The sequence below is a fragment of the Piliocolobus tephrosceles genome, chromosome 17 (genome assembly GCF_002776525.5).
Source record: "Piliocolobus tephrosceles isolate RC106 chromosome 17, ASM277652v3, whole genome shotgun sequence".
Lineage (NCBI taxonomy): Eukaryota > Metazoa > Chordata > Mammalia > Primates > Cercopithecidae > Piliocolobus > Piliocolobus tephrosceles.
In genome coordinates, this window is record NC_045450.1 from 4180032 (window position 1) to 4204655 (window position 24624).

Genomic DNA, 24624 nt, shown 5'->3' on the forward strand with positions numbered 1-24624 from the left:
TCCGTCTCAAAAAAGATAAAAAAAAGTAAAAACAAATTAGTCGGGCATGGTGGCGCGCGCCTGTAACTCCAAGTACTCGGGAGGCTGAGGCAGGAGGATTACCTGAGCCCAGGGAGTTCGAGTCTCAAAAAATAAAAGAAAAAAAGAAGGACGGACGGAAGGAAGGAAGGACGGACGGAAGGAAGGAAGGAAGGAAGGAAGGAAGGAAGGAAGGACGGACGGACGGAAGGAAGGGAGGAAGGAAGGGAGGAAGGAAGGGAGGGAGGGAGGAAGGGCGAGGCTAATGACTACTTGATCCTGGAGGGTAAGGCCTTTTCAGTTCCTAAAATGACTGATTCAGGGAACCCCAGGAGCCACAGGAGTCATTCTATTCAGATGATGACCCTCCTTGACCCTCCTGGTTTGGGGAGTTTTCATTCGCCCTAAGGGCCGCCCTTCGGTTTTCAATTACAGGAGAAGAGGGCGGTTCGTTTCTGGCGGGCAAGGGAGGTGATATCCCGGTTGGAGAATCTCCTAAAACTCTCATTTCCTGTTTGCCCTGGGCGCTGGCCTCAGGTGGAAACCTCACCCCAATAACTGAGGGCAGCAGTCGGCCTTGGGTGTTCCTTCCGTCTCCCGTGTCTCCAGAACCTCGCGGACTCAATGGGAAGTCACTGCGCAAGTTCAGGGCTTTTTCGGTCCTGATCGAGGATCTGGAGATCTCGGGGCTTCCCGGTCGTCCGCCCCACCGCCCACGAGGCGGACCGACCTGCGGGGTGAGGCACCGGCAGCGCACGGCAGCCCAGGCCTAGGCCTCCTGGCGCCCTCCCAACCGCGCGGTGACGGCCTGGGAGGACAGAGGTTCGCTGCCCTCCCCACCCCACAGGCAGCGCCCGCAAGGCCCGGGAGCTGAGTCCGCGGCGTGAGGCGGAGGAGGCTGGGAGCGGCTTCCTCAGCTGAGGGGGCAGGGCTGGCCCTGGTGGCCACGGAGCTTGCGCGCCACTAAGCTCGGACCCCAGGGACGCGAGCCAGCGCTGGGAGAGGGCGGAGGGGCGGCTCTGCCATCCGGCTCAGCCAGTGGGCGCCTGCCCTGCCCGCCCCGCCCCCAGCGCCGAGGCGCCGCCCGCCCCGAGACTGTCCCGAGCGCAGCGCTCAGGAAGCGCCGCCGCTACGCGTCTGCGTCTGCGCCTGCGCTGACCTCAGCCCCGGACTCGGTCCGAAGAGCGCGGCCCGGAGGGGGCGGGGCCGAGCCCGGAGGAAAGGCGGTGCGCATGCGCGAGGCGAGCGGGCAGGTGGGCAATGGGTCACTGCTGAGTGGTCGCGGGATCGATCCCTGTCCGCAGGGTCGGGTAATGGCCCCCACGGGGACAGCGTGTGAGGATCTGGGCGCGAAGGACAAGGCCAGGTTCAGCCAGGTGCCCACTTTCCCCACCGTCACGACCCTGGTCCAGAGCTGCCCTGCCCCGGGCCTCAGTTTCCCCACTGAGGAGAGGACGCGTGCCGGGGAAATCTGAGGCCCTCCCCAGCCGCGACGTTTTCCCGCAGACGAAGGAAGAGTGGCCGGACCCGGCCGTGGTCACCGAAGCCCCCAGCCCTGTCCCCGCACGGATGCCGGAAGCCCGTCCACACCGCGCGGGGAGCGGCGGTCCGGGTCCTCCTACGGCCTGGGGGCCCTGTCACCGCGATCTTAATTGATGCCCGAAGGATCCAGAGAAAGGACACATTGGCGCCTGCCCAGGGCGGGCGGGGTCCCCCGGCGAGGCCAGGCCGATGGGGTGGATGGGCTTCTGCTCGCGACCGCCTTGTGGGGCGCTGGCATCGGATTGGAGTGGGGCAGCACCGGGGGAGGACAGAGACCCCACGCAGCAGGCCCAGGGGCAGGCGCTCGGCTCCTGCGTGCCACGCTCCGGCCTCCCCAGATCGCCCCAGCACAGCCGCCCGCTGGATCTTCCCTTCTCAGAAACCTGCAGTGGCCTCAGACCCAGACTCCCTGGACTTGCCCTTAAGGCCCACTATTCCCTAATTCATCTCCTCTCACCTTGACTGCTCTTCCATTCCCTTATCCCCGCCATACACAGCGGTCTTCCCTTGCCTGCGTCTGGGCGCCCTGGATCTTCCCCTGTGCTCCATCCCCCTAATCTGTGACCCACCAAACGTGCCCATCCCTCAAAGTGTAGCTAAAACTGCACTCCTTCTCCAACCAAACTCCATAGCCCCTTAGTGTGTCTCAGTATTCTCAGAAGAGCCCTGAGGTTGTGTCAATTGATTCTTCTCAATAGAAATAATCCGTTACATAATTTAACAATTTATATGCATTGATCAGGCTTTGCAAATGATGATATTTGCAAATGAGAAAGAAAGTTCTTTGCCAGACCCATGTATCCTGATTTACAATTGTGCGTTGTATCCTTTACTAGATGGCTGCATCCCCCAGGTGAGAGACTATGCCTTAATATGCAGAATATCTAAATTTTTTTGGAATCCTGGTGAGAAAAAAATTCAGAAGTTTGGAGAAAATGGAAATATAACAAATCTTTTTGCACTCTTCACAAAATCTCATTGTTTAGTGTGTCTGAAAAATATACAGTGCTCAGTGCACAATCTGCTGTCAGCTCCAGATTACCACAAATCAATGCGATGGATAGAGTAGAAAGGATATTGGGATGGGTAGGAAACTGGCCTTTTGGTGTGGTTTGTCTTGCATTTAGCAGAGTGAATTCAGGCCGAACTCAGGCAAAACTGCACCTCTGTAGATGCAGTTTCCCCATGTTAGATTTGGGTTTAGGAATAGGAAATATCCCTGCCCCCATCTACTTTACAAGATCATGGTAAAGATCAAATATGAAATGGAGATGGAGTTAAGATTTTTTTTTTTTAAGTATTTTTTGTTCAGGAAAAATCCTCAATAAATTATCTAACAAAATTACTTTTAATATATATATATGTTTTGAGACAAGAGTTTCGCTCTGTCGCCCAGGCTGGAGTGCAGTGGTGTGATCTCGCCTCACTGCATCCTCCACCTCCCAGGCTTAAGCGATTCTCTTGCTTCAGCCTATGAGTAGCTGGGACCACCGGCACGCACCACCACACCCAGCTAAGTTTTGTATTTTTGGCAGAGACGGGATTTCACCACGTTGGCCAAGCTGGTCAGCATTCTACAGACAACCTCATGTCACATCATACTACTCTCAGTTTCTATTTGTTTTGTTTTTTAACTGAGACAGGTTCTTGCTCTGTTGCCCAGGCTGGAGTGCAGTGGTGGGATCATGGCTCATTGCAGCCTCTACCTCACGGGCTCAAGCGATCCTTCAACCTCAGCCACCTGGGTAGCTGGGACTACAGGCGCATGCCACCACACCCAGCTAATTTTGTTGTTGTAGAGAGGTGGTCTCACTGTGTTTCCCAGGCCAGTCTTGAACTCCTGTCCTCAAATGATCTTCCCACCTTGGCTTCCTAAAGTGTTGGGATTACAGGCGTGAACCACCTAGCCCAGCCAGTTTCTGTTATTATAATGCTTTTTTATTGCCTTTACTTTCTTGTAAAGAAAAATTACCTGAGGTGAGAGGATCATTTGAGCCCACGGGTTTGAGACTAGCCTGGGAAAGATGACAAGACCCCATCTCTCTAAAAAACACTCAGCCTGGAGTATAGCGGCGTGATCTCAGCTCACTGCAACCTCTGCCTCCTGGGTTCAAGTGATTCTCCTGCCTTGGCCTCCCGAGTAGCTGGGATGACAGGCGCCCTCCACGATGCCTGGCTAATTTTTGTATTTTTAGTAGAGACTGGGTTTCACCATGTTGACCAGGCTGGTCTTGAACTCCTGACCTAAAGTGATCTGCCAGCCTCGGCCTCCCAAAGTGCTAGGACTGCAGACATGAGCCACCGCACCCAGCCAAAAAAAAATTTTTTTTAATTAACTGGGTGTGCTGATGTGCACCTGTAGTCCCGGCTACCTGGGAAGCTGAGCTGAGGCAGGAGGATCATTGGAGGCTGCAGTGAGCTGTGATTGCATCACGTCACCCAGCCTGGGTGACAGAGCGAGACCCTGTCTCAAAAACCCGCACAGACACCTTTACTCCCCCAAACCCCACTTATTCACTCTGATGGCACACAGGTGATGAGCTCCTGCATGTCAAGCACTGTGCTAAGTACCTGGCCACCTGTTTCCCCACATGCATGGGCTTTACATATGTATTTGCACACACCTTACGCATATAACCATGTGTAACCCCCATGGATTCAGATGATACATCCACTTACCCTTAAAAACACTCCATTCATGCCCCTCACTTCATGTGTATCCTGGTCCCTGATTATCCTTTCTCCATTTTCTGTTTCTGTTTCTCTATCATCTTAATGGCAGGCAACGTGAAGATGGTGAAGCTTGTGAAACAGCACAATTTTGAGGCAGATTCTGGCATATTACTTCACATTTATCTTTAAAACAGACCTCCCTCTTCCAGGCAAGAGCTCTGGATTTCTCCCGGGAAAGGGTGGAAGAGGGACACAGGGTTGGGTGGGTGATCAGGAGTGGCCTTAGTTGGGTCAGGTTGCTCAGTTGCTCAAAGACCGTGGACTGCAGACTCACCCTTTCTCCCCAGGGCCCAGTTTTTTCCCTTTCAAAACCTGCTCTCTACCTGCGAGATGGCTCACATCCCTAATCCCAACACTTTGGGAGGCTGAGGCAGGAGGATGGAATGAGGCCAGGAGTTTGAGACCAGCCTGGGCATCATAATGAAACCTCATCCCTACAAAAAAAATTTTTTTCAATTAGTCAGACGTGGTGGCATGTGCTTGTAGTCCCAGCTACTCAGAAGGCTGAAGCAGGAGGATTGCTTGAGCCCAGGAGGTCAAGGCTGCAATGAACTATGATCGCGCTACTGCACTCCAGCCTGGGTGCCACAGTGTCTCAAAAAATAAAAAAATTGGGTAGATGTGGTGGCTCACGCCTGTAATCCCAGCACTTTGGGAGGCTGAGGCAGGCAGATCACTTGAGGTGAGGAGTACAAGATCAGCCTGGCCAACATGGTAAAACTCTGTCTCTACCAAAAATACAAAAATGAGCCAAGCATGGTGGTGTGTGCCTGTAGTCCCAGCTACTCAGGACATTGAGGCAGGAGAATTGCTTGAACCCAAGAGGCGGAGTGAGCCGAGATGGCACCACTGCACTCCAGCCTGGGCGACAGAGCGAAACTCCATCTCAGAAAAAAAAAAAAAAGAAAAAGATCGAAAACAACAAAAAAACCTGTTCTCAAGCAAGATGTGAAACTCCTTCGAAGACCCCAGAGGTAAAACATAAAAATTAAAGGACCTCTGCTCTGAAAAGGACACTAGAAACAGCAAAATGTGGTAGAAAGGGCTCAGGGAGTCAAGGACAGGTTCAGGTTTCTCTAAAGACAGGTCCAAGCGGGAGGCTCAAGTCCACACTTCGTGGAGGAGGAAATCACTTTCAGGTGAAGCCAAGAGGAGGTGGCAGCCCTATCATTCGGGAACCCTTTGTGCCCGCCCCCACTGGAGCCCGCAGGTATCTGAGGCAGCCGCGTGGATGCCCAGGGGAAGGAGGCACTGAGGTGCTGAGGAGAGGCGGAGGCAGCAGTTCTCCTGCCTCCGCCTCCCAAGTAGCTGGGACTACAGGCGCCGCCACCTCGCCCGGCTAGTTTTTGTATTTTTAGTAGAGACGGGGTTTCACCGTATTAGCCAGGATGGTCTCGATCTCCTGACCTTGTGATCCACCCGTCTCGGCCTCCCAAAGTGCTGGGATTACAGGCTTGAGCCACTGCGCCCGGCCGAGAGAGCAGTTAAGTTTCAGAGGACACCACGCCCGCCTGGGCTTCCTGGGTGGTTGAGAGCAACTCAGCCTCAGCCCCAAAGAAGGTCCTGGGGCATCCAGCTAACACACAGGTGGGCAGTTTCTTAATTTCCAGTCTCTCCCCAAGAAACTTACACATGAGTTCACTCTACCAGATAAAAGGAGGACGAAGAGGCTAACCTAGCTGGAGACCATGAGAAAGCACGCGGTGTTAAAGAGAGATCGGAACTTTATTGAGACTGATGAAATCAGAAACGAAAGAACACTGGAAAGGTTCAGCCACTGTCCAGGCACAGATCCTTCCAGACACTCCTCTTGGGGGAATCTCTGGATCCTTAAGTTTCCCCCAGTTGCTAATCCCCCACCCCAAAAAGTCAGAATTCTGCTTAAAGCCCCCTCCACGGAGCTGGCCAGAAACCAGACGCTGAATATCTGTGCGGGACTGACGGGCAGGCCTGTGAGCAGCAGAGACAAGAGAAGTCAGAGAAGGAACACGAAAAGGAAAACAGATACCTGATGAAAAGAAAAGCCCAAGGCAGGGAGAGCACGCTGATAACGTAGCCCCCTGAAAATATAAATATTGCATGAATGTATTAGCCTCGTCCCAGCCATTTCCCCCAAAGCAGTGGTGACATCAACAGCTATGACAATGCCCACACAGTTGTGCGTGTTTTTTTGTTTTTGTTTTTCCCCTGACTACACAGAAAAGCAGATCTGCCAAAGCAGCTCACAGCATGGAGGAGCAGGCAGGGGAAAGTGGGAGGGCCCATCCCCCAAGAGGGCAGACGGTACAGAGATGAGGTGAGGGGTTCTGGGGTTTGCGGAGGGTGGTTAATGAGAAGCGGGACAGATTCCATCTCATCAGCCCCTATCACGGGCTCCATGGATGCCCCTTGCAGAACTCACTTTTCTTTCCTGGTCGACTTGTTCTTTGGAAACACTGTCCTGAGTGCCCTGGAACCTTGGGTGTTCTTGTGGAAGGTTCCAGGCCCTCCACAAAGCCAAACGCAACAGCCCCTGTGACAGCATGCACCAGACTGATAACGATTCTGAGAACCAGGAATTCCTAACTCAAGGTTCTCTGCGTAGACCTAACCTGACTGTGAACTGGCTTACCCTGCCTGACCTCGGAGTGCCTCTCCCTCTGCTTACCTTTCCACTGTCCTTCTGGTCCAGGATGACTTCCTGGTGCTGAGCTGGTGCATCCTGACTCCTGCCTTATGGGTAAGGCCCCCAGGACAGCTTGTTCCCAAGAGAAGCGGCTGGCTGTGCACAAAGGAGTCCCTCGAGGCAGCCCGGGCTGGGTCTCCTGGGCGTGCACAGACCGTGCACCATGCACATTTCACCATCCAAAGGCTGCTTCTTCCCTGCAGGGCCTGCTCCTCTGCTCCCCACCACCTGCTGCAGAGCCGTGCATGCTATAGCCTTGCAAGACTGTTACAAGCTCTCTACTCCCTCGAGTCTATGTGATCTCCCTAATCTCTCTTGGCCAACGTACACACATATTCACACTCATCGGTATTGAAGGCCCTGGCTTTCCTGCGGTGTGTTCAGTGGACATCTGCGTCAAGGTCAGGTGGGAAGGTCAATGTTAAGCCTTGGTGGCCGCCAACACTGAGTGGCTGGTGCTGGTTCTGACTCCTAGGAAATTGCTCTGAGTTTTAAGTGTTGATGCATCAGGGAATGGAGAAGAAAGGAAAGGAAAAGCCATGATGTGGAAACTGCGAAGGAGCAACTCCGCTGCTGAGTGTTTCCACAGGGGAGTTGTGGAAACAGCCTGCTCTGAAATTTGGGAGAGACTGGCGGCCTAAGGAAAAGGAGCAAGGTCTCCACTGTCCTCTCTGAAACCCAGCGCCTTTGGGATCTGAGTTTTCCAAGACATGCAATAGACAAAGACACACTGCAAACCAATTAACCCTCTGAGCCCTTCCATGACCTTCCCTAAAGTGACTTCCAAGAGTAAATTGCCTGGATACACCAACCAGTCCCCTCCTCCTGGGTCCGATAAAGGGATCGTGCCTCTGAGCGGAGCTGGCTTTGAGGAATACATCAGAGAAGTGGCAGTGGGGGAAGCAGATTCTCGTCCTTCCTGGGAACTCCTGTTCTTACTTGTCTAGTGTCCTAAACCACTGCCCCACCCCTTGAGGAAACCAGGAGCAAGTCCTGGGGATTGGCTCAAAACCCAGGTGAAGGCTGGGTGTGGCAGCTCATGCCTGTAATCCCAGCACTTTGGAAGGCCGAGGCATGTGGATCACTTGAGGTCAAGAGTTTGAGGCCAGCCTGGGCAACATGGTGAAGCCCCATTTCTACTAAAAATACAAAAATTAGCTGGGCATGGTGGTAGGCCTATAATCTCAGCTACTCGGGAGCCCGAGGCAGGAGAATCGCTTGAACCCAGGAGGCGGAGGTTGCAGTGAGCTGAGATTGCACCACTACGTTCCAGCTTGGACGACAGAGCGAGACTCTGTCTCAAAAAAAACAAAAACAAACCCAGGTATATTCAGACCCAAGAGATTGTTCACTGTTGAAAGTCAGCCCAAAGTTAAGAGGCAGCCAAGGGAACAAACGCGAGACTGTGGGTGTGGAAAGAAGCCAAAAGGGACCCGATAATCTCTACGACTCAGGCCTTCGCTGTTTTCCCAGCTCCCAGGGGACAAGGAATTTCAGCTGCTTTTAGCTTTTTTGACCCTCACTGATTGAAGATACACTACAATTTAGCTGCTCTCTGTCCTTCCAAGACAGGACCCAGGAAAAGCAGGTGGAGGCTGACTTGCCTCAATCAGGCCTCCTCATTGAAGCGACAAGACAAGCACGCTAGAATTCACAGTTTCCACTCTCCTCCCTAGACCCACGCACCTGCCCCGACCCCTGGCCTCAATGAACTCTCAAATCTCCACTATGTAATAATTCCTGCCACTGTGGCTCAAAGGGTTAATAAACCGGGACTTCTCAGACAGTTAGGACACAAGCTCATTCACCAACAGGAACCCAAGAACCGCTATACCACCTAGTGCTTCCTGTAGCGATTTTTTGGGGTTTCGCTACACCCTGTTTTGTCACAGTTGAGAGCACCTGGATTCTTCCCTAGCCCGAGGCTACCCAGGAGGCCCGGAAGCTCCTGAGTGATGGCCCGCTCAATCTTCTCCAGAAAGCAACCTCCCATGTAGGAGCACTGCTGGGAGAGCAGTTTGAAACTGGAAATGGGATTGATGCCAAAGAAGTCCTTATAGGCCTCACGGTTGGGAAGGTCAAATTTGCTGACATTGGTCTTTGCCAGGATGGTCTTGAAGATGTAGAATTTATCAGGATCTTCCACAATGTCCTTAAAGACCAGTTCTCCATCACTGAAGAAGGTCATTTTGTCCTTGTAAGTCTGCAGGTAGCGGTCAACCAGGAGGGCGTGGATGCGGACCCGGATGGCATGCTGGCGGATGAAGGCAATCTTGTTCTCCAATCTGTTCTCGATCACCTGATTCAGGTCTTCCAGGAGGGAGATCTCTTCTTGGAGGAACAGTTCCTGATGGGTGTCTGGCTTATACTCTTGTGGCCAGAAGGAGCTGACGTAAACCCTTGGGGGCTCTGTGACATTGATGAGAGGGGCCAAGCTCCAGAAGAGGGCCCCATAAACCCGCATGAGCATTTGGGTGGCCAAATTGTCAGCCTTGTTCAGGATGATCCTTATCTGGGATTCACGCCCCTTCAACTGGCGGAAGAGCATCTCCAGCTCCAGACCCACATCCAGCTTGGTTGGATCAAAGACGACAAAGATGAGGTCAGCTCTGTCGATGAACCACTGGCACACGTCGTTGAAGGGATACCCTTTGGGAGACAGAAGCGAGAAGTCAAACTGAGTAGACCTCCCTCAAAGCCCGCACACCTCCTTTCAGGACTGAACCATTCTGGGGGTTGAAAGAAGGAACAGCACTATGGATTTTCTGGGTGTCTAAAGACTATTAAAAAATCAGTGACATAACCTGTCCCTTGCCAACCTTCAACCAAGAACAGCCTGATCCTTGTTTTTCTTGTTGGTTTGTTTTTTTGAGACAGGGTCTCAGTCTGTCACCCAGGTTGGAGTGCAGTGGCATGATTACAGCTCACTGCAGCCTCAACCTCCCAGGTTTAAGAATCCTCCCATCTCAGCCTCCCAAAGTGCTGGGGTTATAGGCATGAGCCACCACATCCCACCTGATCATTGTTTTAATCTACTGTGAAATCCAAGTTTCCAAGAAAGCTAAATACCTGTTCAAAATGGAGATTGTCCTATTGTCTAAAAGGACCTGGGGCAATGGCAAAGATGCTGAGGGAGAGAAATGAGGAATTAGAAGAACATGAAAGAATGAATGCATTATTTAGGGGGAAGGAGTGTGGGCTTGGCATTGAGACCTGGACTAGAATTTGAGCTTTGCCCCTGGCCAGCTGTATATTAAATGCCTCTAAGCTCTACTTTTTTAGCTCCAAAATGACAAGAACAATATCAACATCTGAGTTGATATAAAGATTATCACGTTGCTGTAAATATAGGAGAGCACCTAAAATTCCAGTCATACAGCTGGTGCAGAATACATTTTAATTCCATTAGCTTCTTATTTCCTAGTTTTCTTTGCAAATAAGAAAACTGAGGAGATGAGGACTAACTGTCTTAAAAACATTGAAATCTTTTTTTTTACAATAATGTATAAAATTATCCAATGTGTCCATTAGCTTCTTATTTCCTAGTTTTCTTTGCAAATAAGAAAACTGAGGAGATGAGGACTAACTGTCTTAAAAACATTGAAATCTTTTTTTTTTTTACAATAATGCATAAAATTATCCAATGTGTTAGTAGGAGTACAATTTACTATTTAACATTATTGTTATTTTTTTTTTTTTTGAGATGGAGTCTCGCTCTGTCGCCCAGGCTGGAGTACAGTGGCTGGATCTCAGCTCACTGCAAGCTCTGCCTCCCGGCTTTACGTCATTCTCCTGCCTCAGCCTCCCTAGTAGCTGGGACTACAGGCGCCCGCCGCCTCGCCCGGCTAGTTTTTTGTATTTTTTCAGTAGAGACGGGGTTTCACCGGGTTAGCCAGGATGGTCTCGATCTTCTGACCTCGTGATCCGCCCGTCTCGGCCTCCCAAAGTGCTGGGATTACAGGCTTGAGCCACCGTGCCCGGCCTATTTAACATTATTAATATTACTAATACTACTATGAATGTTGTTATACCATAATAATATAATTAAATATACTATAATATTACTAATATTACTACTATGATTAATTGCTTTTAATATTACTGCTAGTATCATTACTACAGGATCTATTTATAACCACAGTGGGAGTTGTATCCATAAACTGAGATCCACCGTCTGGTCACATGTTCCCACACTGCTCTGTTCAGGACTCTCTGCAGATAGCTGTGCCTCATGGCAGGACTCAGTGGTCTACTCCATAGCTGCATGTCTGCTAGCATCTGGCTTCTAGTCTTGTGGCCTGGTTGTCAGCCTTGTTCATTAAATACATTCACATTGTTGTACAACCATCACCGCTATCCCTCTTTGGAACTTACTCATCTTCCCAAATTGAAAATTCTGTACCCATTTAACAGTAACAGCCCATCTCCCCTTCCCCCGAGCCCCTGTTAAAACCACTCCGGTTTCTGTCTTTCTGATTTTGCCTACTCTCACGTAAGTGAAGTCAGACAGGCCCAAAGTAGCGTTCCCCTGCTACCTGAGGGCAAGCAGGGCTTTGAAGAAGCCTGCTAAAGGCTTATGGGGAAGCAAGCCTGGAAAAGCAGAAACCGGGAATAGGAAGAGCTGAAAGTCAGGTTCAACCTACAGCAGGCCCAGGAGCACCAGACCCAATTTAGCCAGAAGTCAAATATACTGTTACTGCGATCCAATTAGTCCAGGCCCTTGGCTACACAGGACAGACGGGGCCTCCCAAAGACAACTGAACCCCAGCTTGAATCTCTCAGAGCTGCTTGGAGAGAGGACTAGGCCCCCACTTTGGAAAATATTGCCGTCTCCAAACCAAATCAGTCCTCGGGGAGGTAGGAGGACCAGGCACTCCAAAACCCAAGTGGCATCGCAGTGACGACAAGAAGGGGTGGAAGTTAAGAATGCCTCTCCTGGTTTTGGGCAACACTGGGCACACTTCCTCTCCCTGCTTGCCTACCACCCACTGTCAAAAGTCGTTTTCTTTTCTTTCTTTCTTCCTTCTTTTTTTTTTTTTTTTTTGAGACACAGTCTTGCTGTGTCACCAAGGCTGAAGTGCAGTGGCATGACCACAGCTCACTGCAGCCTTGACCTCCTGGGCTCAAGCAATCCTCGCAACTCAGCCTCCCAAGTAGCTGGGACTACAGACATGTGCCACCATGCCAACCTAATTTTTGTATTTTTTGTAGAGGCAGGGTTTTACCATGTTGTCCAAGCTGGTCTAGAATACCTGGGCTCAAATGATCTACCTGCCTTGGCCTCCCGGAGTGCTGGGATTACAGATGTGAGCCACTGTGCCCAACCCTATTTATTGATTTATTTATATGAGATAGGGGCTCACTCTTGCCCAGGCTGGAGTGCAGTGGCACGATTACGGCTCACTGCAGCCTCAACCTCCTTGACTCAAGCAATCTTCCTATCTCAGCCTCCCGGGTAGCTAGGATCATAGGCACATGCCACCATGTCTGACTAATCTTTTACATTTTTTTATAGAGATGGGGTCTATGTTGCTCAGGCTGGTCTTGAACCCCTGGCCTCAAGGGATCCTCCTGTATTGGCCTCCCAAAGAGCCGGGATCACAGGCATGAGCCACCATGCCTGGCCAAAAATAATTTTTTGAAACAGAGCTCACACTGTTCAGAAATGAGGGCTAAATTACCTCTTTCTTGCTGCTTGCGGTTCTCGATGATGCCTGGTGTATCCACAAAAGTGACCCTCTCCAGAAGTTTGTGGGGAACCTCAATGCCAATCAGCTTCTCTAGGAAATTCTGGCCAAACTTCTCAAGGGGTGAGAAGGAGCGGGCGCTGTCAGCAGCCATGACGATGCCCTCGATGGTTTTCAGCTTGGGCCCGTGCATGAGGACCGTGAACTCAGAGGTGGTGGGTTCGGCACCTGGCACACGGGGTGAGAGGTGAAGGAACAGGTGATCTCTGTGAAACAGACCTACTGAGAAGCATGTGTATATGCCGGGTGTCACAGGGAGACTTTTGCAACAGAATTGGATATGTTTGCTAAGCTATTGGGGCTTTCTTTTAATTGTGGTAAAACATATATAACATAACAGTTACCTTTTTTTTGAGATGGAGTCTTGCTGTGTCACCCAGGCTGGAAAGCAGTGGTGCAATCTCAGCTCACTGCAGCCTCTATCTCCTGGGTTCAAGCGATTCCCCCACTGGTCTGGAACTTCTGACCTCAAATGATCTGCCCACCTTGGCCTCCCAAAGTACTGAGATTACCGGTGGGGACCACTACACCCAGTTAATTTTTTGTATTTTTAGTAGAGATAGGGTTTCACAATGTTGGCCAGGCTGGTCTCGAACTCCTGACCTCAGGTGATCCTCCTGCCTCGGCTTCCCAACGTGCTGGGATTACAAGCATAGAGCCACCATGCCCAGCCTTTTTCTTTTTCTTTCTTTCTTTCTTTTTTTTTTTTTTTTTTTTTTTGTGAGACAAGAGTCTCGCTTTGTCGCCCAGCCTGAAGTGCAATGGCGTGATCTCGGCTCACTGCAAGCTCCACCTCCCAGGTTCATGTCATTCTCCTGCCTCAGCTTCCCCAGTAGCTGGGACTACAGGCGACCACCACCACGCCCAGCTAATTTTTTTGTATTTTTAGTAGAGATGGGATTTCACTGTGTTTGCCAGGATGGTCTCCATCTGACCTCGTGATCCACCTGCCTTGGCCTCCCAAAGTGCTGGGATTACAGGCATGAACCACTGCACCCGTCCCTCAAATTTTGTAGTGGCATAACTTTCCTTTTTTCTCTCTTTTTTTTTTTTTTGAGATAGAGTCTTGCTCTGTCACCCAGGCTGGAGTGCAGTAGCGCAATCTCAGCTCACTACAATCTCTGCCTCCTAGGTTCAAGCAATTCTCATGTCTCAGCCTCCCGAGTAGCTGGGATTATAGGCATGTGTCACCACCCTTGGCTAATTTTCGTATTTTTTTAGTAGAGACGGGGTTTTTGCCATGTTGGCCAGGCTGGTCTCAAACTGATGGCCTCAAGTGATCCACTGCCTTGGCCTCCCAAAGTGCTGGGATCACAGGCATGAGTCTTCATGCCCAGCCAGTGATTTAACTTTTCATGGTGCTTTTACACCATGAAAATGTAGCATTCAAATCCCAACAATCACACAAGAAGATTGATTACCTGTATAGAGCTGATAGCGAGTATTTTCCAGCCCAAGGAGGTAGTTTATCATGGTAGATTTACCAACACTCCACGGTCCCAGGAACAGCACCATGGGCTTGGAGGTAATCTCTCCATCTGCGGGCAACAGGAGGTAGAAATGGAATAAATCTAACAAAAGTTCAGACATGGGGTATGGCACCGTGCTCCAAAGCATCTCACCGTCCATCCAATTGAGTTGTGGAATTCTCCATGAATCAGACGTGTGTAGCCCCCAGTGGCACTTGTCTTGCTACATAAGTGCGATCACCCAGTAAAAAGACACAGAAGTCACTTTTGGGACTTGCTCAGATCCTTGGCACATCTGCCCCCACCAGAAGAAGTATCTCCGTGAATTCAACGAACCCTGACTTGGAACTCACTCTGGGTTAGGTCTCCTCGTTAAATCTGAAGGAGAAAAGCTTATAGAAAAAGGAGGACAGAGCTTCCACATGGAGAGAATCTGGGTTGAGAATGGAGGATGGATGTGGAGCAGTTTGTATAATCTTGGGTGATCTGGACTCAGACCCTACCTGTCTCCAGCCTCTGCAGCTTTCCTCTCCTCCAACCTGGGGATCCCCAAACTCCCCATACAGCCTAATCCTGGGCTCTAGGGCCAGTCTCTCTCTCTTTCTCTCCTCTTTTGCTTATAATGAGGGTCTCCGCTGCCCAGGCTGAAATGCAGTGGTGCAATTGTACCCCACTATGATGACTGGGCTCAAGCCATCCTCCCACTTCAGCCTCCCAAGTAGTAGCTGGGACTACAGGCATGTGCCACTATGCCCAGCTACTTTTTTACATTTTTCTGTAGAGATGGGGTCTTGCAGCATTGCTCAGGCTGGTCTCAAACTTCTGGGCTCAAGCAATCCTCCGACCTTGGCTTCTCAAAGTGCTGGGATTACAGGTGTGAGCCATTGCACTCACCCTCTTCTAGGGCCACGCTCAAACACTAGCCTCTAAAGTCCATGACAAATTTGCCAGTGCCCCAAACCAACCAATGAACTGGCAATTCTTGGGTCCTGCATCCAATGTCCTTCCGAAGGCCATGTTGGGGAGATGACCCAGCCAAGGGCCACTCCAGGTGGGTCCCTAAGAGGAAAAATAGAATGTTCTAGTGCTTTCAAATCCAGCAGACAGGGAGGGAAGGGGAGAGGCTTTCAGCGTGGGGTGTGGTCAATCTTATTGCAGATTTTCAGGCCTCAGCTCTTTCAGCTCTTCTCTGGACTACAGCCCAGAGGGTCAGCCCTGCATAATTCAGCACTGAAATTCTCCAGACTTGTCTCCCTGAGGCCAGGAGGTTGCCCGAAAAACACTAGGCACTCCCCTTTTGTTTCATTTATTTGTTATGATTTTTATTTATTTAATCTCTTGGTTCAAAGATCAGGAATATAAAAAGGTAGACAGTGAAGTTTCCCATCTCTGTCCAGTCTGCCTCAGCCCTAACACCCCCTGGAATAGGTAACCACTGCTGATTCCTTACATGTGATTTTAGACATTGCAATGAATATGTAAGCAATATTAGTAGCTATCACATTCCCCATCTTTTCTTTCTTTTTTTTTTTTTTTTTCTTGAGACAGGGTCTCACTCTGTTGCCCAGGCCAGAGTGCAGTGGTGTGATCATAGCTCATGTAGCCTCGACCTCCTAGGCTCAAGCGATCCCCCCACCTCAGCCTCCTGAGTAGCTGAGACTACAGGCATGTACCACCAAGCCCAGCTCATTTTTGTATTTAGACTAGAGATGGGGTCTTGCCATGTTGCCTAGGCTGGTCTCTAACTCCTGGGCTTAAGAGATCCACCCACCTCGGCCTCCCAAAGTGCCCGGCACCCAGCACTTCCCCATTTTTTTTTTTTTTTTGAGACACAGTCTTGGTCTGTTGCCCAAGCTAGAGTGCAGTGGCACAATCTCAGCTCACCGCAGCCTCCGCCCCCTGGGTTTAAGCCGTTTTTCTGCCTCAGCCTCCCAAGCAGCTGGAACTACAGGTGCATGACACCATGCCTGGCTAATTTTTGTATTTTTAGTAGAGATGGGGTTTTACCATGTTGGCCAGGCTGGTCTCGAACTCTTGACCTCAAGTGATCCACCTGCCTTGGCCTCCCAAAGTGCTGGGATTACAGGCGTGAGCCCCTACACCCGGCCCCTATCTTTTTACAGAGAGTGGTGCCATATGCTTCCTCTTCTGTATCTTGCTTTCGGATGCTCTGGTCTTCCTTCTCCGAGGCTAAAGCTCAGTCCTAACCAGGTGGTGTCTTACATAGGGCAGGCACATGTACATTGCCTGAAAGCAACACCATGGCCCTGCCCCATCCCTTCCTGCCTGTGAATACACAGGAGACACTTACATCTCTGTGGAAGTCAAGCCCTGGCTGAGGGCCAGGAAGGGATAAGGAGGCTGGGAGGGTGGCAGGAGTCCCAAGTTACAGCCACAGAGATGTCACAGTCTCTTAACACCGGCCCAGGCAACGACAAGGAAAGCCCTAGATGTTCCCATTCTCTGAGACAAGCCACAAACAGGGCCCTTTCCTGGTGCTGTGGTTTCGGCTCCTCACAGCAGGGGGCACCGCTGGCCTACGCAGGAGGTGGGATGTGAGCCTGGGAGAGGTTACAAGGAAGCTGGCCAGAGACTAGGAGTTAAGAGCCAAGCCCAGAAGGCAAGCGCAGGGGCCAGGAGGCAGGCCCTCCCTGCAGAGCGCCATGCCCTGGGGACACCGGAGCTCCTGGCCCCTGCTGCTGTCCACACAAGTTTCCTGGGAGGGCCAAGCCTCTGGGTCTTAGGGCCAAGAGAGGAAGAGAAAGCCTTTGGGAGGCTCTGTAAGCTCACACCAATGGCTGTGCGTCCGCTACAAAGGGGGCGATAACTGGCTCCTAGACTATGAAAAACGGTGTAGGTAGCTGTGGAACGGGATATTCACTGCTTCCAGCTGTGTGATCCTGGGTAACCCAGCACATCTCTGGGCCTCAGGTTCCCCTCTGTAGACAGGAAGAACACAAACCCTATTATACCGTGGCCACTTACAGCCATCCGGAGCATTAAACAAGATCATATAGAAGCAGCCAGATTAACACAGGGGAAGATCTGTAATCTCACTAACAAAACAATAAGATACCATTGCTAAATGTTTTAAAGATGAGTAACTTTTTTTTTTTTTTTTTTTTTGAGATGGAATCTTGCTCTGTCACCAGGTTGGAGTGCAGTGGTGCAGTCTTGGCTCACTGCAACCTCCACCTCCTGGGTTGAAGCGATTCTCTTGCCTCAGCCTCCCAAGTAGCTGGGATCACAGGCACGCACCACCATGCCTGGCTAATTTTTTGTATTTTTAGTAGAGATGGGGTTTCACCACATTGGCCAGGCTGGTCTTGAACTCCTGACCTCGTGATCCTCCCGCCTCGGCCTCCCAAAGTGCTGGGATTACAGGCATGAGCCACCACGCCCGGACAAAAGATGAGTAACATTTTTAAATGGCATTGCTGTTGGGAAACAAGGAGTCTCATCTACTGTTATTGTGAGTACAAATTGGTATCATGGGAGACAATATGGTAACAACTAGCAAAATGTTTAATTGCAGTGTTCCAATTTTTTTTTTTTTTTTTTTCCTTTGGGGACAGGGTCTCACTCTGTCGCCCAGGCTGTAGTGCACTGGTGCAATCTCAGCTTACTGCAATCTGCAATCTCTGCCTCCCAGGCTCAAATGATCCTCCTGCCTCAGCCTCCCAAGTAGCTGGGACCACAGGCACATGCCACAATGTCCAGCTATTTTTTATTTTTTTGAGACGGAGTCTCGCTCTGTCACCCAGGCTGGAGTGCAGTGGCACAATCTCAGCTCACTGCAACCTCTGCCTCCCCAGTTCAAGTGATTCTCGTGCCTCAGTCTCCCCAGTAGCTGGGATTATAGGCACCCACCACCAGACCTAGCCAATTTTTGTATTTTTAGTAGAGACAGGGTTTTGCCATGTTGGCCAGGCTGGTCTCAAACTCCTGGCCTCAAGTGATCTGCTTGCCTCAGCCTCCCAAAGTGCTGGGACTATAGGTGTGAGCCACCGTGCCTGGCCATAGGATTGTTTTTAAAAGTGCTATGAGCCATCACACTGTGCCCCAATTTGTGTGTGTATGTTTTGTTTGTTTGTTTTGAGATGGAGTCTTGCTCTGCTGCCCAAGCTGGAGTGCAGTGGCATGATCTTGGCTCACTGCAACCTCTGCCTCCCGGGTTCAAGCAATTCTCCTGCCTCACCCTCCTAAGTAGCTGGGATTACAGCCACCCACCACCACGCCCGGCTAATTTTTGTATTTTTGGTTTCATTGGTCAGGCTGTTCTCGAACTCCTGACCTCGTGATCTGCCCGCCTCGCCCTCCCAAAGTGCGGGGATTACAGGCGTGAGCCACCATGCCCACCCCTAATTTTTGTATTTTTTGTAGAGACAGGGTCTCACTATGTTGCCCAGGTTGATCTCTCAAACTCCTGGGCCCAAGCCATCCTCCCATCTCTGCCTCCCAAAGCACTGGGATTACAGGCGTGAACCACCAGGAATGTGCTGGTTTTCCAGAGCATGGTGCGGTCACGCAGTGGAAGAGCACACAGCCGTCAGAGGGAGGTCTCTACACACACAGCTCACGTAACAGGATCCCATGTTTGTAAAAACAAAAAATGACATCCATCTGTGCGTTCACACATGAAGAGGAAATGCCTGGAAGTCTTCGCTATAACAATGGGTTTCTCTGGGAGTCAAATTAAAGAAGTTGGAGGTCAAGAATAGAATTTTTATTTTTCAATGTATACTATTCTGCACTATTTGAATTTTTTGCAACAAGTGTGTCTTGTTTTTATTATTTTGAAAACCAATTTTGTAAAGAATCCAGGCCCAAAGGAAGCAGAGAGGAAGGAGGAGGGGAAGGAATGGAGTGATCAGAGGACTCAGGCACCACCTGTGAGTAGACAGGGGGCATCTGTGGGCTCTGGGGCACAGGAGGGATCGAAATTGGCATCACTGCCCTTGAAAACTCAAATGTGCGTGACTGGAGCATAAAGGCTTAAAATCAAAATGCATCTGTAACACCCTGGGATAGCATCGCGCTCTGCTGGTGAAAGGGTAGTTCCGTGATGGAGGTGTCGTCCTTTCCAACTCCCAGGGGGAGCCCAGACCCAGACCCTTGAGTCCTCGCACATGTCATGAATGAGCTCCTGAACCTGTGTGGGCACCAGGGGAGTACGGGCTGGTCAGCGGTGCGACCCCACCAACAGGCCTGTGCCATACCTGTGATCTCATGCCCTACCTGTGATCTCATGCCCTACCTGTGATCTCGTGCTGCCGGAGCTCATTGTACTTGTAGGACTGCTCCAGGGGCTTGATGGATGAGTGGTAGATCTTCCGAAGCCGCTGAAGCACCGCTGGAGACAGAGAGGGCCGGGGTAAGAGCATCAGGGAGGTGCGATCCAGGCAGCTCCTCCATTGTGGAGGGGTCTCACCACCCAGGGCAGCTCCACTCCTGCCTGGTGGGGAGCAAGCGCTGTTTGCAGCCCAGCGACTGTGCAATGTATTTGCATTTGGGGAGCTGGCCCACATCTCAACCCACAGAAACCTCCCACCCACCCCTAAAGCCTCCTGAGCTGTTTGATTATTTTATTTTATTTTATTTATTTATTTTTTTAGAGACAGGATCTTGCTCTGTTGCCCAGGCTGGAGTGCAGTCATAGATCACTGCAGGCTTTAACTCCTGGGCTCAAGTGATCCACCCACCTCAGCCTCCCAAAGTGCTGGAATTACAGACATAAGCCACTATGCCAACGTTTTTTTTAAAACCTCTCTCCTCCTTCCTCACCTCAATAGGTGTCTGAAACCTTGTCTCGGTCTGCAGCCTCACTGCAAGCCCTTTCTTTGGTGGATGAGAATTCCATCTCTGTCGCCCACCTCTGTGTGTGCTCCCTGAGGCTTAGAAGGCAAGGAGGCCCAGCACCCAGCAGGCTTGCAGAACGGCGCCCTGGCCCTGGTCTTGGCCTTGGCCTGTCACTGTACTTCCAGACACTCCCGGGGGTGGGTCAGATAACCCAGGTGGCCTCTTTCTAAGAGGAAGCTCCCTGCTGGGAGCCCACAGTAGGGGGGAGGCACCAACAGGAAGGCCCATGGGGTGGCAAGTCAGGCTAGCGAGACTCTATCCCTCCATCCGCCACCCTCTAGCTGTGTGCCAGGAGCAAATCGCTGCTAGCCTGAGCTCCAGTTAGGTGGTTCATCGATTAAGAGGAGACAAGCCCTGCTGCAATCCTTGGGTTTCAAAGATAAAAAGAAATACCACACCGAAATGGCTTTATAAACTAAAAATCACAGCGAAGGAGATGGGTGTGTGTTAAGCATCCTCCCCGCACAGCATGAGGCCACACTGGAATCGCCCACACTGGGCCGTCTGCTTGGACGGCCCTTCCTCCTCTGTGCCCACCTGGAACCCCGAGGCTTGGACCCCACTCACAGAGCCTCCTCCACGAAGCCTCCCACCTTCAGGGCTCTCCTCTTCCCCAATGTCCCCTCCGGCCTCCAAGATACAGCCCCAGCGTGCCCTGGCTCTCAGGAGCCTCCAGGAGTCTTCCTGGGCCTGGCGGGCTGGGCTCTCCCAGCCCTGGGCACATCTCCCTCCCCTGGTTACCAGAGTAGTCATCAGATGGCTTGTCCTCATTCAGCATGAGGGTCTTCTCGATGTGGGAGCGGTCCCTCAGTGGGGCTTCTTCATTTGCATCCTCCGTCTCTTCTGTGGAGAGAAGCAGACAGCCAGGTGAGGGAGGGCAAAGTGAACAGCCAGCTGAGCTCTGCGCCCCGGCGAGGCAGACGAAGGCTGGACCTCGAGCAGGGGCTCAGCGGGGTCTTGCCAAGTTACACTAGACCGACTGCCTTTAGGAAGGAATTTGATCATCCAAACTCTATGAAGTTCCACGTGCAATGTATTCACATTCGGGGAGCTGGTCCACATCTCAACCTGCAGAAACCTTCTTATCTATTTATTTCATACATTCAACAAATAGGTATTGAACACCTTCGCCACGCCAGGCACTGAGCATCATGCTGGGAATACGGTGGTGCCCAAAATGGGCACAACTCCTGCCCTTAGGCAGTTGCTCTTAGTCCAGCGGAGTCAGAGGTGATGGTCTTTAAAGTAATGTTGGGGCCGAGTGCAGTGGCTTACACCTGTAATCCCAGCACTTTAGGAGGCCGAGATGGAAGGATCACTTGAGCCCAAAAGTTTGAGACCAGCCTAGGCAACATAGCAAGACCCCATCTCTACCAAAAAGAATTTTCCAGGCAGTGGTGCACACCCATAGTCTCAGCTCAGGAAGCTGAGACAGGAGGATTCTCTCAACTCAGGAGGTCAAGGCTGCAGTTAGCCATGATCACCCCACGGCACTCCAGCCTAGGTCACAGAACAAGACCCTGTCTCAAAAAATTAAAACATCACACATCTCTGGAGGCTTTGGGGGTGGGTGGGAGAATGCCTTTTGGCTTGAACTCCAGCCTGGGCAAAAGAGGGAGACCCTGCCTCAAAAATAATAAAAATAATAATAATAAAATGTAATCATTACAGATGATGAGGTGGCCACAGAAGGAAACATTCTGAAAGCGAAGTGGGGCTCAGGAGTGTGCCTGCACCAGTGGTCTCAGCAGCAGGGTGAGAGAAAGCCTCCCCAGGTCTCTGCTGGGGGAGGGAGTTAGGTGAAGGGTGGAGAGAAGCGTTCTGCGAAAGCCCCAGATGAGCCTTGTTTAGCAAGAAGCAGCAGAAGGGGAGTCCGGCTGCAGTCAGGGAGGCCTAAGTGCTGGGGAGCTGCTGAGGTTCTCAGGACTGACCGGGCAGGACCTTCCACAGGGCTTTGGGTCTCATCCCAAGCGCAATGGGTGCCAGTGAGGGGCTCTAGGCAGGCAGCCGCCGTGGCCACATGAGCGTTTCATCAGGATCACACTGGCCGTATGGGAAGGACGGCTGGGAGGGCCACTGCAGGGTGTGTGTGTGTCTGTCTCGATGTCTGTGTTTCTGTGTGTCTCTGTGTATATCTCTGTGTCTGTGTGTCTCTGTGTCTGTGTATGCCTGTGCGTGTCTGTGTTGCATATGTGTGTTTCTGTGTGTCTGTATGTTTCTGTATCTCTGTATCTGTGTGAATCTCTGCGTGTATCTATGTGTGTGTGTCTCTCTGTGTTTCCGTGTGTCTGTATCTCTGTATCTGTGTGTATATTTGTGTCTATCTCTCTGTTGTGTGTATCTGTGTGTCTGTGTGTGTGTCTGTGTATCTGTCTGTCTCTGTGTGAGTCTCTGTATCTATGTGTGTGCCTCTGTGTGTCTGTATCTCTGTATGTATGTATATTTCTGTGTCTCCCTGTTGTCTGTATCTGTGTGTCCGTGTGTCTGTGGATCTGTGTCTGTGGATCTGTGTCTGTCTTGTGTGTGTGTGTGTGTTGAGGGGATCAACTGCTGCTTCTCACCCAGAGAGCAAGTGATGTGGGTGCCTGCTGCAGGCTCCCGGGGAGAGGGAGGCTGCCGTTTCTGAGCCTATGATATCACAGCCGCTTCTTCCCAGGCTGCCTGCACAAAGGATTTTATGCGAGTAGAAGAGGGGTGGACTCGGGCCTTACGGGGCAGGAGGAGGCCAGCTTCACTAGGGGTGAGAACCAAAAAAAAGTCCATGTGCCTCTTGCAGCATCTCATAATCTGGACTTCTGTGTCTTGTTTTTAGCTCACTGCAAGCTCCGCCTCCCGGGTTTACGCCATTCTCCTGCCTCAGCCTCCTGAGTAGCTGGGACTACAGGCGCCCGCCACCTCGCCCGGCTAGTTTTTTGTATTTTTAGTAGAGACGGGGTTTCACCGTGTTAGCCAGGATGGTCTCGAACTCCTGACCTCGTGATCCACCCGTCTCGGCCTCCCAAAGTGCTGGGATTACAGGGACAGTGACTCTTTAAACCAGTCCCAGGCAGCCCCAACCCCAGACCCAGAATAGGGAGCTGACTGACCACAGCACACACCCGCCCTTATGGAGTACAATTCCTGACAGGTAGTATATAAATAGTATGTAGATAGTATATAAATTGACTAGGAGTGGTGGCTCAAGCCTGTAATCCCAGCACTTTGGGAGGCCAAGGCGGGCGGACCATGAGGTCAGATCGAGACTATCCTGGCTAATACGGTAAAACAGTCTCTACTAAAAACACAAAAAAAAATTAGCTGGGCATGGTGGCACGCCCAGCTACTCGGGAGGCTGAGGCAAGAGAATGGTGTGAACCCAGGAGGCAGAGCTTGCAGTGAGTTGAGATCGCACCACTGCACTACATCCTGGGTGATAGAGCGAGACTCTGTCTCAAAAAAAAAAAAAACAAAAAACGCCAAGCGTGATAGGTACATGCCTGTAGTCCCAGCTACTCAGGAGGCTGAGGTGGGAGGATCGCTTGAGCACTTGAGCCCAGGAGTTAGAAGCTGCAGTGCACGACTGCACCCCAGCCTGGGTGACAGAGCAAAAAGGATGTAAATTAATTCTGCAACAAAGCCTGTGGGGAAGCTATCTTGGAGAGTGAAGACTTGACCTTGGCCTCTACCCTGAAAGCTCCACTCCCGGTCTAAGTCCATGTACTAAGCAGATGCAGCCATGAAGGTGCCTGACCGACCCTCGTATCGGCTGCAATTCTCACACTGCCCGAGAGCTTCGGCCCTGCCCTTTCCCTTCTGCTCCTGGCCCCCAGACCTTTGAGGGCAGCCTTGGCGGCTTCAGGTGGGCATTTGACAGACAATGGTGGTCACAGCCTGAGTTCTCATCTCATGATCGTGACCCCTCGGTCCTGGTTCTGCAATGCTTCCTACAGCCGAGTCTTCAAGGGGAGACCCCAGTCCTAGCCCACTAAGGGAATCATCAGGGAAGTTCCCGACCCACCCCCATCCACTCCCTGCACGTCCCTCCACCCGCCGATCACAGGGCACCGATCACGCCATTAGTTCCCTGCTTCTTTAGGTTGAGGCAATGGCATGGGCTATGGCGCATCAGGGACCCTCAGGGGAGGTTCTGGGGGCCCCTCTGACCCCTCTCACTGCCCCTTTCAAACTGGAGGCCAGCAGCCAAAGCACAGCCTGAAGGCACCTCCCTGGGCCGGGACCCTGAAAAGGGCCTGCCACCCTCTGCCACCTTCTTCTGTCCCTGCCTGTGCCCTACACACAAGACTTCCAGGGAGAATGCAGCTGCCCAAGGGACGGGGTTGCTATTAGGGAATTAATTCCTACCCTGGGCAGCAACGATGGGACTCTCCCTCCCCTGATGTCCCTCCTCGGGCTCCTCTGCCTTCATGTCCAGGGTCTCACCGCCCACGGACTCCGTATTCAATTCCTCCGAGCCAGGCTGGGCCCCTCTGTCCCTGTGGCTTGTGGTTCCTGTGGCTTCCTGAAGCTCCCCACCTTCCTGGGGCTCCCTGGCTTCCTGGGGATCCCCACCTTCCTGGGGCCCCCCGCTTTCCTGTGGCGCTCCGCCTTCCTG

General features: G+C 51.5%; 1 protein-coding gene and 1 long non-coding RNA gene across 2 annotated transcripts in view; one reads left to right on the forward strand and one right to left on the reverse strand.

Moving 5' to 3' along the window:
- Positions 1 to 1172: 1172 nt before the first annotated feature.
- LOC111551740 lies at positions 1173 to 2528 on the forward strand. Its single transcript, XR_002734448.1, has 2 exons — positions 1173 to 1271; positions 1525 to 2528. It is a non-coding gene; the product is annotated as an uncharacterized LOC111551740 (long non-coding RNA).
- A 3472-nt stretch (positions 2529 to 6000) lies between these two features.
- The window catches only part of SRL (sarcalumenin), a 19701-nt gene continuing 1077 nt past the window's right edge, over positions 6001 to 24624 (reverse strand). The window contains exons 1-6 of the mRNA XM_023225854.2: positions 24375 to 24624; positions 20775 to 20876; positions 19432 to 19527; positions 14127 to 14243; positions 12640 to 12873; positions 6001 to 9607 (exon numbers count right to left, since the gene is read on the reverse strand). The exon at positions 24375 to 24624 is cut by the window's right edge and continues 1077 nt beyond it. Of these exons, the coding sequence (XP_023081622.2) occupies positions 8796 to 9607; positions 12640 to 12873; positions 14127 to 14243; positions 19432 to 19527; positions 20775 to 20876; positions 24375 to 24624 (1611 nt within the window). The 3' untranslated portion in view covers positions 6001 to 8795. The remainder of the gene's footprint in view (positions 9608 to 12639; positions 12874 to 14126; positions 14244 to 19431; positions 19528 to 20774; positions 20877 to 24374) is intronic.